General features: G+C 41.3%; 1 protein-coding gene across 13 annotated transcripts in view; it reads left to right on the forward strand.

Moving 5' to 3' along the window:
• MARK3 (microtubule affinity regulating kinase 3) overlaps nt 1–13,016 on the forward strand; it is a 121,215-nt gene that overhangs the window by 83,253 nt on the left and 24,946 nt on the right. For 10 of the 13 annotated variants that reach the window (XM_072840047.1, XM_072840049.1, XM_072840055.1 and 7 more), the window contains 7 exons: nt 1,141–1,211; nt 5,988–6,044; nt 8,941–9,177; nt 9,348–9,467; nt 9,713–9,812; nt 10,363–10,475; nt 11,003–11,156. In XM_072840047.1, the coding sequence (XP_072696148.1) occupies nt 1,141–1,211; nt 5,988–6,044; nt 8,941–9,177; nt 9,348–9,467; nt 9,713–9,812; nt 10,363–10,475; nt 11,003–11,156 (852 nt within the window). The remainder of the gene's footprint in view (nt 1–1,140; nt 1,212–5,987; nt 6,045–8,940; nt 9,178–9,347; nt 9,468–9,712; nt 9,813–10,362; nt 10,476–11,002; nt 11,157–13,016) is intronic. The other 3 variants (XM_072840050.1, XM_072840057.1, XM_072840059.1) reach the window with 1 other exon arrangement.

Raw genomic sequence — 13,016 nt, forward strand, 5'->3', positions numbered from 1 at the left:
TTCTTGCCCTGATTACTGCACTATTCCCACTTATCTTTCTGTCCCTTCCCCAACCCTGACCTCCTCCCCCTCTAGCAGCCAAAGTGACCTTTTCAAGAGGTCAGTCACTTCACAGCCTCCTTTGCTTCTCCTCGCTCAGAGCAAAACCTGTGGGACTCTTCATGACCTCACCCCTCCTGCCCATCTCCTGTGCCCATCCATTAATTCCCTTCTCCTTGTTCACACTTCTTCAGCCAGATAGCCTTCTTGTTCTCAGCTATTTCCTCTGCCTAGACTCTTTCTCCCAGATAATGACATTGTCCACTCCCTCACAGTAGTCAGCAAAGCACTTGCACATGCAGACACACTTCCTATTTCTTCCTCTGCCTCTGTTCCACAGTCCTTGTCAGCTGACATACTATTTGCTTGTTTGTTGATTCCCTGTCTCTCCCTACCAGAAAGTAAACTTTCCGTGAGGAAAGGGACTTCACTGTGTTTTCTGTTATGTTTCCCCAGTGCCTAGAACAATGCCTAGCCGTTAGTAGGCACACAATAAATACTTGTTGAATGAATTAACTTATTCAGGACCTGCTTATTTCCTAATCCTACAATGAAAGTGTAATCCTCCTCTTTTAACACAAACCACTTTCCCTTTTTAACTTTCAGTTTTTATGAAGGCACATTAAAAACATAACCCCTAAAATAAGATGGTATAAACATAGGAAATTTTAATTTTAAGGCTTTTCTCGCTTAAAGATTTTATCAAAGAACTTTTGCCTATAGTTAAACTTAAGGCTAGCTTAGTTCGAAATCCATGTTTCTGTTTATCTTCGTGCCTGTATTTAAAAATAAAAATCAGGAATCCCTGGGTGGCGCAGCGGTTTAGCGCCTGTCTTTGGCCCAGGGCGCGATCCTGGAGACCCGGGATCGAATCCCACATCGGGCTCCCGGTGCATGGAGCCTGCTCCTCCCTCTGCCTGTGTCTCTGCCTCTCTCTCTCTCTCTCTCTCTGTGTGACTATCGTAAATAAATAAAAAATTAAAAAAAATAAAAATAAAAATAAAAATCAGAGCATTCCTAAAAGTGAAACATCATCAATTTATGGGAAAAGTAATGCATGGAAGTAGCACTTCTGCTGACTTTTATTTCTCTCAATTATAGGTGAAGTGTTTGACTATTTGGTCGCACATGGAAGAATGAAGGAAAAAGAAGCAAGAGCTAAATTTAGACAGGTATGAATTAATGCACCTTTAGTTTATTAACTTAATAAAGTTATCTTGCTTATTTATTCCTGAAGTATACAGTGTTTGCCTATATAAATGGGTTATAAGGCCCATTGGATGGAGCAAGGGTTAGCCATTCAGTTCAACAAAAATTTATTAAGTATATTTCATGTCTAAGGAACTGTGCTAGAGGTGACCGTGGATTCAGTTTCTAGCTTTATCAAGATTTTCACCTCACTCTTAACCTTGGTTTTTGACAATTTGGCCTCAAAAATCTAGAGTGTTTTGGGATGCCTGGGTGGCTCAGCGGTTGAGCGTCTGCCTTTGACTCAGGATGTGATCCCAGGGTCCAGGATCAAGTCCCACATCGGACTCCTGCAGAGAGCCTACTTCTCCCTCCGCCTATGTCTCTGCCTCTCTCTCTGTCTCTCATGGATAAATAAAATCTTTAAAAAAAAGAGAGAAAGAAAAATCTAGAGTGTTTCAAAACACCTAAGATTGTATCAATTAAAACTGTTTCCCGATTTTTAGCAAGAAGAGTGTTACAATCCCAAAATTTATTATTAGCTTTGTCTTACATAAGCCAGATGCAGTCTTAAATTTAACTTAAATACCGGGAACCTGGGTGGCTTAGTGGTTGGGCGACTGACTGCCTTTGGCTCAGGGTGTGATACCGTGATCCCAGATTGGGTCTCACATCAGGCTTCTTGCCGAAGGCCCGCTTCTCCCTCTGCCTGTGTCTCTGCGCCTCTCTCTCTCTCTCTTTCATGAATAAATAAATAAAATCTTTTAAAAAATAAACTTGGGGCAGCCCAGGTGGCTCAGCAGTTTTAGCTCCTGCCTTCAGCTTAGGGCCTGATCTTGGAGACCCAGGATCGGGTCCCACATAGGGCTTCCTGCATGGAGCCTGCTTCTCCCTCTGTCTGTGTCTCTGCCTCTCTCTCTCTCTGTCTCTCATGAATAAATAAATAAAGTCTTAAAATAAATAAATAAATAATAAACTTAAATACTAATAGTACTTTGAATTAAAACCTATTAAAGAACAAAGCTTGAGACTAATCTTTGGCCAGTATTTAACTTCTCATATCCTAAGTTTTTCTACCTACAAAAATTGGAAGCTATACTTGATGATAAATTTTGAAGTACTTTCCAGTTCTGGTATCAGTTTATTCTGTGTCTTTGGAGGGAAGCTTAAATTTCTCTTTATGACAAAACAAACTCTGTCTGGCCCTTTCCATAACTATACTCTTTAATTTTTATAAATTGACCACTTAAAAGCCAAGAGGGTTTTTTTTTTTCCCTCATAAAACATAAATTCCTTCCCACTAAGATACTGTCTGATTTGCAAACATTTATGTGGATATGGTCTGTTGATTGTGAGGAATAGGTTAGTGCCACCAGCAACAGCAGGTTTGAGCCTGACTCTCCAATGAAGCAGCTAGCGCTTCACTGTCACTGCTCCTCACTTCTGTTTCCACCCATCTCCCTGGTAAGGTCCGACTTGTAGCAGGGACTCGGACATTTACTAACCTACATCTTGAGGCAATCACTTATTTCTTATTTTAAATTTCCTGCAGAAATTCTAAAGTCTTTATTGAGGAACCTATTAGTTGGTCAAGGAAAGCCTAGTTTATGTGCTTTAAAACTAACAACTTGATTTACACTGCTTACAATTTAATCTTGCCATAGTATTTCCTTAAGACCCCTCATTTGAACTTGGAAGGATGAAGCAGGATATTGGTGTTTCTACTTTGCTGTATCTAATTGCCATGCTTTCCAAAACTTTATAAGCCATTCTTTGACTAAATAAGTTTTCGTCTTTGGGGCAAAGAGGAAGGTGTGCCATATACAAGGTATACTCTGCATGATAATGTCTGTGAGAAATAGACCCTTCTTTCTACATTCATCAGCAGATAATGCCTCCTTCCTACCTCCTTCACCATTCTCATCCTAGTGACCGCTTGTGTGGTTAAGCCTTTGAATGAGTTCTGTTCTTTTCAAAGAGAATAGATTCCTGGTTCCATCTCCTTTCTTGCTGTGTTGGTAATGTTGCTGCCTCTGCTTTTTCCTGTTTGACTGGAGGTAAATTAGGTTTGCTTTCATATTTCAATCTGGAAAACATCCAGATTCTCAGCCTTTCTTAAGAAATAACTGATTGTAGGGCAGCCCGGGTGGCTCAGCGGTTTAGTGCCACCTTCGGCCCAGGGCCTGATTCTGGAGACCCGGGATTGAGTCTCACGTCGGGGTCTCTGCATGGAGCCTGATTCTCCCTCTGCCTGTCTCTCTCGTGTGCGCGTGCGCTCATGAATAAATAAATGAAATCTTAAAAAAAAAAAAAAAAAACTGATTCTAGCTTAAAAGAATGCAGAAAAACCCAGAGATTTAGAGCTGAGTATTTTTAGGTTATTGTGGCTTTGAAAGGTTAACTTTGAATTCTTTGGAGGTAAAAAAAGTTTTTTGATCTCTTTGAGAAGGGATAAGAAATTGTCAAATCTGATTCAAAAGCAAAATTTCAAAATAATCTGTAAGAGAAATCTCAGTATAGCAGGGGGTGAAAAGAGGGAAAGTCGGGTCAGACAGAATTAAGGTCAGTGGTACCCACATCCTAGGCAGTGCGCCTGTTTGTTTTGGGAAAACAAAGCGATTTCGTTTTCCCAGTTTTCATGCAGAGTAGCACGGCATAAATGATCATCATCTAAGGTAACAGGTGTTCTAAACTACATTTTGGTGGGACACCTGGGCGAATCAGTGGTTGAGCATCTGCCTTTGGCTCATATCGTGATCCTGGAGTCTGGGGATTGAGTCCCATGTTGGGGTCCCCTCAAGGAGCCTGTTTCTCCCTCTGCCTATGTCTCCGCCTCTCTGTGTCTCTCATGAATAAATAAATAAAATCTTTAAAATAAATAAACTGTATTTTGGCATTGGAATTTTTATAATTTTTGTTAATTATAAGTGGACCTGATCTTATGAATATTCACTTTATGAAGTATGTAGCTACTTAGTAAAGCCCTGATTTTGGCATAACCTCACCTTAACCCCAGTCCAGATTCTCCTTGCTCCTTGCTCTTAACCAGAATGCCAACTGATAAAATAGCTGGGGTGCTTAGCTGGTTCGGTCAGTAGTATGCAACTCTTGATTTCCGGATCATGAGTTCAAGGCCCATGCTGGATGTGAAGCCTACTTAAAAGTAAAAACAGCCTTCCCGTGTAGGTAGGTGTGTGGAGCTTACAATTAAAAGCTGATGATGGGGCAGCCCGGGTGGCTCAGTGGTTTAGCGCCGCCTTCGGCCCAGGGCCTGATCCTGGAGACCCGGGCTCAAGTTCCGCGTTGGGCTCCCTGCATGGAGCCTGCTTCTCCCTCTGCCTGTGTCTCTGCCTATCTCTCTCTCTAGTGGATAAATAAATAAAATCTTTAAAAAAAAAAAAAAAAAAAGCTGATGATGATCTGGAGAAAGAAGCCATATTTTCATTAGAACCCCAGTTTTGGTATATGTGGTCATATGTAGTTATACATGCATAACACCAACTAAAAGATTAGAAGCAGGGACCCCTGGGTGGCGCAGCGGTTTGGCGCCTGCCTTTGGCCCAGGGCGTGATCCTGGAGTCCCGGGATCGAATCCCACGTCGGGCTCCCGGTGCATGGAGCCTGCTTCTCCCTCTGCCTGTGTCTCTGCCTCTCTCTCTCTCTCTCTCTCTCTGTGTGACTATCATAAATAAATAAAAAATTAAAAAAAAAAAAAAAAGATTAGAAGCAGATACACTAAAACAACCAGAGCTGTTATTAGGCATGTGCTTAAATATACCTTTCTGTATTTCCTAAAATTCCTATAATAGGCATAAAACTTTTATTAAACTAGAAAAGGTGGCTTCTGAGGTGCCTGTGTGGCTCAGTCAGTTAAGCATCTGCCTTCGGCTTACGAATTGGGCTCCCTCTCCCTCTACCCCTCCTCCCCAACCCTTTGCATGCTTCCTCTCTTAAATAAGTAATAAATAAAATCTTTATTTTTTTTTTAAATAAAATCTTTAAAAAGAAAGAAGGAAGGAAGGAAAGCGCAGACTTCTTTAAAAATTAGAAGTGTGAAATTTCAGCAAAATAATTGTTTAATCAACAGTACTAATCTCAGGAATGATCCTAACTAAATAAACGCTTATCATCCAGAGAGTAGAAGGGACCCTTATGGATCAAGCACACAATAGCTTATCTAGTTGATAGTTCACATGTATTACATTTACTTTTCCATTTTAAGGAAGAGGAAGCTGATCCTCAGAGAGGTGAAATAAGTTTTGCTGTCTTTGAACCCACAGCAGGTAAAAGGAAGAGAGTGTTATAAGAAGCAGTCCTGATGGGGAAGAGAAGAAATTAGCAGGAGACCCAAGGTGGATGAACACCTGGCCATGGATAGTCTATAATTGCCAGTTTGGTTTTGAGTTAATTACATGGGTACTATCGCAGCAGAGCCATCTGATCCTGGGTCTGGGGGCAATTAGGGTCCTCCAGATCCAGGTAATTTACTGGGCCTTGGCACCACATTCCCAAATAACCAGAATATCAAGTAAGCCCAAGAGGAGACATGCCAGTTAAAATTAGACCAGGAAGAGTATCCTTGCCTGTCTCTTCTTGCCCTTACCCCTGAATTTTTCCAAATCGGAAAGTTCAAAGCACAAGAAAATTATTTTTAGAGATCCACACAGATATTCAGGTGCTCACTGAGTATTTTGCCTGTGTGAACATTAATGAAGTTTTCATCTTAACAATGATTATTAATCTGTGTCTCTCCTGTGCAGATTGTATCTGCAGTCCAGTACTGCCACCAAAAGCGGATTGTTCACAGAGACCTCAAGGTGAGTTGCAGGGCCCTTAGTCTGTGAGTGTGTGCTCTACCTGTATATGCTCAGTTTTCTGGGTGGTCACAGGTTAGAGTATGTTATTAAATAAGAAAAAGGGATCCCTGGGAGGTGCAGCGGTTTAGCGCCTGTCTTTGGCCCAGGGCGCGATCCTGGAGACCCGGGATCGAATCCCACGTCAGGTTCCCGGTGCATGGAGCCTGCTTCTCCCTCTGTCTGTGTCTCTGCCTCTCTCTCTCTCTGGGACTATCATTAAAAAAAAAAAAAAAAAAAGGTAAAACCTTTAATAATTGATCCTTTTAATCAGGTTTTGGTACTCATGAAATACAAAGTTTATTAAAAGTATTTTATATTTGAATTAAGGTAAATCATAGTTGGTCCTGAAAAAATAACATCATACTACCAAACAGCTAGGGGCCTCCCTAAATGTATGCTTTCACCGAACAGTGCCCTAAGTGCCACCTGGCCACCTCTTCCATGTCTCTGGTCAGCCTTCTCTCCTGGTAACAGCAGTGCTGCTGGAGACCTGCTGCACACTCCTTTGCTTCTGCCCTCACTCTAGGCATAGGATACCGTTTTCTATTTCCCAGAGAACATAGAAATGCCAGGCAGAAACTCACTTCAGTTTCCTAGCAAGCCTGCAAAGCAAGCTGCACCCACGCACCCCCTTCACCTCTCAGAACATTTCTCTTATTCCAGTCAGTAGGGCAGCTCTGCCCACCCTGCCTCTGGTTCCTGGGCCCTCTGCCCACTGGCTTCTCACCAGCAGCATTTTCAAAAACATGCTGAATACTGGACTATCTTTTACCAAAAAACCTCTCCACCCCAAGTCCCCTTCCAGACACACACCTTTTCTCTCTCCACCTTCACAGCCGTATCTCTCTAAACATCATCTAGATTCTGTTGGTACATACCTCCTCCCCCTCTGCATGTAATTATTATCCATGGCTTGTCCCTCTCCACAATCCACCCTGCTACTTAGGCATCCACTCTAGTAGCTGCGGTGGCTCCTATATGCTGCCGACCCCCAAATCTATGATCCATGTCAGTAGCCAGAGGTGTCTTCTGGGACCCAGTCCCCAGCTGACAGATGTGTACCCACTAAGCCCCGCTCTTGTGCCTCAGGTTCAGTAGAAATCCCTTTCTACATGTCTTTCCTTTACCTTTTTCCTTCCTGGACTGTTCATTTCTCATTCTAGTGCCTCATATCCCTCAGTGCCTCCATTTCCTTTGCTCTGCTGTCCTTTTAGTCCCCAGGTGCTTTTGCTACTGTTTGCTAAATTGCTCTTGATCACGCTCTTCCTCATCTAGACCACCAGCATTTCATACACTAGCTTCTCATTGGTCTTCCCTGCTTCCAGTCTTTCTCTCCCTCTCTTGTTTTTTTTTTTTTTTTAATTTATTTATTCATGAGAGAGAGAGAGAGGCAGAGACACAGGCAGAGGGAGAAGCAGGCTCCCTGCGGGGAGCCCTATGTGGGACTCAATCTCAGGACCCCCGGATGACGACCTGAGCCGAAGGCAGACGCTCAACCGCTGAGCCACCTAGGTGTCCTACCTCTCCCTCTCTTGTCTGTCTTTACTTGTCTGATCTTTTCAAAATACAAACAAGATTGTCATTTTCCTGCTTGAGTCACTCTTTAATGGCTTCCCATTGCCCTTAGGTTGAAAACTTGAACTTCCTACCAGTCGCTGGACTGGCCCTTTGTGTTTGGGCCATGCCCATGTCCCCTGCACCTCTTTTCCACACACTTTCAGTTTTTTGAATGTAAAACATGTTCTCTCTTCCCTTCTCAGTTTTCAGACTATTTATTCTGCCTGCCACTTCATACTCACTATTAACAACTAGGCCTCTAGGCAGTGGCTTTGATTTTTACCCCCTTTAGGAAACCTTTGTGCACATTTCAGTGCTGGGCCCACAGCTCCCCACTGAAGTCAAAGCATAGCTGCTTGGCTTTCTGCCTTTCCCCCTCTAACCAGACCCTGTCTGTCTTATTCACCATTAAATGTTCAGACACAAATATAATGCCAGGTGTGTCATTGGCACATGGTAGATGTTTGTTGAAATAAGTGAAAATGACTATGATCTGAAAAAAAAAAAAAAAAAAAAAAAAAAAAAAAAAAAAAAATGACTATGATCTGTATCTTGAATGAGGTGTATGGCTCTCCCCTCCCCAATAATAGCCACATGCATAGCTCTTTAGCAGTTTTTGTGAAACGTGGCTGTCCACTTAAAGCAAGTATTCATTTTTTAAAGCTGCTTATCATTATTAATTGAAAAAGCTATTTAAATGTTTTTTTATCATGAGGCATTTACTGTTTAAAATATTGCCAGATTTGGGATCCCTAGGTGGCGCAGCGGTTTGGCGCCTGCCTTCGGCCTAGGGCGCGATCCTGGAGACCCGGGATCGAATCCCACATCGGGCTCCCAGTGCATGGAGCCTGCTTCTCCCTCTGCCTGTGTCTCTGCCTCTCTCTCTCTCTCTGTGACTATCATAAATAAATAAAAATAAAAATAAAAAAACAAACAAAAAAAATATTGCCAGATTTAATCTATATTTTGTATCTGTTAACTTTGTTAATGTTAAAAAATTAGAAATTCTGAGTGCCTGGCTGGCTCAGTCAGGATAGCACCTGACTCTTGATCCCAAGGTTGTAAGTTCCAGCCCCACATTGGGTATAATGATTATTTAATAATAAAATTAGAAATTCTAATTTATCTCCTGGGGTTTTTGTTTTTGTTTTTCCTCTAGAAAGAATGTTTTCTCATTTTGTTCATTAGGATATTTTAACTTTATATCATTACATAAAGCTTTTATGAAATGCCTAATTCTATCACAGTTCTAATTATATTTTGGTTAAATTTCATTTTTGTCTTGATGTTTTCCCTCTAGGCCGAAAATCTATTGTTAGATGCTGATATGAACATTAAAATAGCTGACTTTGGTTTTAGCAATGAATTTACTGTTGGCAGTAAACTGGATACGTTTTGTGGCAGTCCTCCATATGCAGCCCCAGAGCTCTTCCAGGGCAAGAAATATGATGGGCCGGAAGTTGACGTGTGGAGCCTTGGCGTAATTCTCTACACTCTAGTCAGCGGGTCACTCCCCTTTGATGGACAGAACCTAAAGGTATAAGAACCCGTTGTTATCCACGTTCTTCAGAATGCTAAACATATTACTAAATGATGACGGTTAATATTTTAATGATCTGTCAGTATGATGGGATCTCAGTGGGTTCTTTTCTAACCTAAAAATTGACTCACTAGTTTTCTTTCCTCCCTACCTCCCCCTTCCCCAAGGAACTGAGAGAAAGAGTATTAAGAGGGAAATACAGAATCCCTTTCTACATGTCCACAGACTGTGAAAACCTTCTCAAACGTTTCCTGGTGCTAAATCCAATAAAACGAGGCACTCTAGAGGTAATCACATAAGTGCAAAATAAGTAATGACTTTGGAAAGTCTAAAGTATTTTTAGACTTTTGATTGGTTTGTATGCATACTGAATAGTGTCCTGGGGCTTTTAAAGCAGGGATTGGGACATTAAAAACTTTTTAAAGTTATCCTTTGAGATATAATCCTTGACATGTTGAAAATAAAATTTTCTAAACATTGTGGTTATCAGCATGTTTTATTTTATGCTGCTAATGAATAGTTCACCTTTCAGCAAATCATGAAGGACAGATGGATCAATGCAGGGCATGAAGAAGATGAACTTAAACCATTTGTTGAACCAGAACTAGACATCTCAGACCAGAAAAGAATAGGTAAATTACTCTGTGCCTGCATGCTGATGTGTGTGCAAGCAACATATTTCTTTTTGACCCCTATGGATATGCTAAAATGGGAACAGTAGGAAGTTAAACGTAAGTTATATGAGTCAGCTTGTATGTTTTGTCGTATTTAGGAACTTACCTGTAGTTTCCTAGAATATCACTTAGTAACTCAGAAATTAGTCAACTGCCCATTTATGTTAGAAAATCTATAATGGGGGCACCTGGAGTTGGTTAAGCATCTGTCTTAGGCTCAAGTCATGATCCTAGAATCCCAGGATCTAGCCCCGCTTTGGGCTTCTTGCTCAGCGGGGATCCTGTTTTCTCTCCCTCCCTCTGCTACTCCCTCTGCTGGTGTGCTCGCATGCGCATGGGCGCTCTCTCTCTCTCTCTCTCTCTCTCTCTCTCTGTCAAATAAATAAATAAAAACCTTAAAAAAAATCTATGATGTTTTGGGTCAAATAAAGGAAATTATTTTATCCTGCAACACCGTGATTTTTGTATCTAAACAAAACACATAAACTATATTATGTCCTTCTTTTAGATATTATGGTGGGAATGGGATATTCACAAGAAGAAATTCAAGAATCTCTTAGTAAAATGAAATATGATGAGATCACAGCTACGTATTTGCTGTTGGGGAGAAAATCTTCAGAGGTAAGAGTAATTAATCAGAAGGAGCTAACATGATGTTTAGGTAAATGATGGAGCTTAGTAAGTTCTTTTCTTAGTTTTTATTTTGTTAATATGTGTGATATTTGGATGTATCATTTTTAAATTTACCTGCAAATGACAAATCTAACTGCTATGACCATTATGAATTACTGTTTTAACTTTGAGATAGTAACCTTAATGGTGGGTGTTGTCACAAACTTGAATGTCATAAGTTAACCTATAGCCATTAATAGATTAGAAATGATGTAAAGTATGAGATGAAGAGAACATTTTAAATTATTTGAAAAAGCCTAAAAAGAAGATCATAAATACCTACGCTTTCATGAGCTTTTTCAGCAGTCAGAAAAATATTTGTACCCAAATTTAAGGTTGTCGTTTTTGTACATCGTGATTCTCCGTCTGTAAATGAAATGTTTGTGAGAGGTTTGTGTGTTATGAGAAGTTTAGTTTCCTAACATACCATTTGGGTCCGTGTTGTGGTTTGCTCTGTTCTTCTCATTTCCTCTTAGCTGGATGCTAGTGACTCCAGTTCTAGCAGCAATCTTTCACTTGCTAAGGTTAGGCCAAGCAGTGACCTCAACAACAGTACTGGCCAGTCTCCCCACCACAAGGTGCAGAGAAGTGTTTCTTCCAGCCAGAAGCAGAGGCGGTACAGTGACCATGGTAAGTTTGAGACCATTCCATTCCAGTGTGTTCTCCTGCAGTCTCTCCTCACACAAAAGACCTCCTAACTTTGGGAGCAACCTTTTGCTTAAGGCCTACTGGGATAGGAATCTGACTTGATTTCCTTTCAGAACATTTCTATCCTACCAGCCCTGCCAGTGATGGCATGATCATCTCAAGGCTCTATTCTCCTCAGTACACTCACTCCTCTGGGACTCCTGCTTTAGTCTCTGGTTCTCTGTTCCCACTCTTCCTTATCTCTGCATCAGATTTATTTTCCTGAGCATTATCCAACACTTGCTGCAGTAATGAAAGTATTCTAGATTTATGCTGTCCAGTGGCCACATGTGGCTGTTGAGCACTTGAACTGGGAAAATGGCTTTCAGTTTTGCCTAAGCTAAATTTATGTAGCTACAGGTGGCCAGCTGTGGAGAATGTATAGTACCCTAGTTTTGCCTTACTTGATTTAAATATTTGACCTGGGTCATTCTCAGCCTCACTCTAGCCATTGGTGTTTCTAAAACACCCTCACTCTTAAAATATTCAGCATAGCAGTGAATCTTTTATGAGCCTTTAGACCCTAAAGGATATGATTACCAAACTTAACAGTTACTCTGCCTTCCAGGCAGCTCCGTGTGTGGGGATCCAGAGACTAGTGTGCGTGTGTGTGTGTGCACATGCGTGCACACTTCTTTGCCTGTGACCTGTGAATGTTTTTTGGTTTTTGGTTTTGTTTTTTTAAAAGATTTTGTTTACTTATACAAGAGAAAAAGAAGGAGTAGGGTAAGAGGCAGAGGGAGAAGCAGATTCCCCAGCTTGGAACCCAACTTGGGGCTCTACCCTTGGACCCTGGGATCATGACCTGAGCTGAAGGCAGACACTTAACCCACTTAGCCACCCAGGTGCCCCTGTAACCTGTGAATGTTAATTTCCTTAATTCCAGCATTCTCTGATTCAGGAATCTAGATCAGGAACCTAGACTACTTGGCCTGGTCCTAACTTCTAAAAATATATCCTCACATGGAGCACTCATTTTTTCTTTTCTGAACATCATCCACTTCCATTCTTTCACCTTGAGATTTGGCACTTACACTGGCACAGAACATTCCAGGTGTGGACAGCTTTGCTTGGTGATGACACTTTGCTTGGTGTCCATCTCTCTCCCTGTTGTTGCCACGTCTGTGTGGTTTGGGCGGGTGTAGCACACTGTACTGATACTGTCAGTAAACTGTCGGCCTGGCTGCTATTCTAGGATATAATGGAGAGCTGAGAACTGTTCTGACACTAAGATTTGTACACATGACATTTGTAAACCTGGTGTTGATCTGGGTCTCTGTCTTTTTGTTCAAGTTCATTGTTAAGGAGGGGTTTTCAGTGCCTCTGGACAATATGGCATTTAGCAAAATGCTTACAGATTGCTCTAAACCACCCAATTTAAAGGGAATTATTCCTAAATTCTTGCAAGAAAAAAACTTATTTTCTTTTTCTTTTTTTTTTTTTGGCGTTTTCTCCTGTCTCTAGTGACCATATTAATAAGTTAATTCTTCTCGAGCAGCCCCAGTGGCCCAGCAGTTTAGCACCGCCTTCAGCCCAGGGTGTGATCCTGGAGACCCGGGATCGAGTCCCACATCAGGCTCCCTGCATGGAGCCTACTTCTTCCTCTGCCTCTCTCTCTCTCTCTCTCTTCCTCTCTGTCATGAATAAATAAATAAAATCTTTAAAAAAAAAATAAGTTAGTTCTTTTCTAAGCACATATATTCCTTTTGAGTTGGTAATGCCTTTTTTCCTTAGTTCAGAAAATTTTGGAGTTGAGAAGAGCTTTAGACATTGTGTCATACACTCACTTAACCTCCATTTTAT

This window comes from Canis lupus, chromosome 9 (assembly GCF_048164855.1).
Source record: "Canis lupus baileyi chromosome 9, mCanLup2.hap1, whole genome shotgun sequence".
In the NCBI taxonomy this organism is placed as follows: Eukaryota; Metazoa; Chordata; class Mammalia; order Carnivora; family Canidae; genus Canis; species Canis lupus.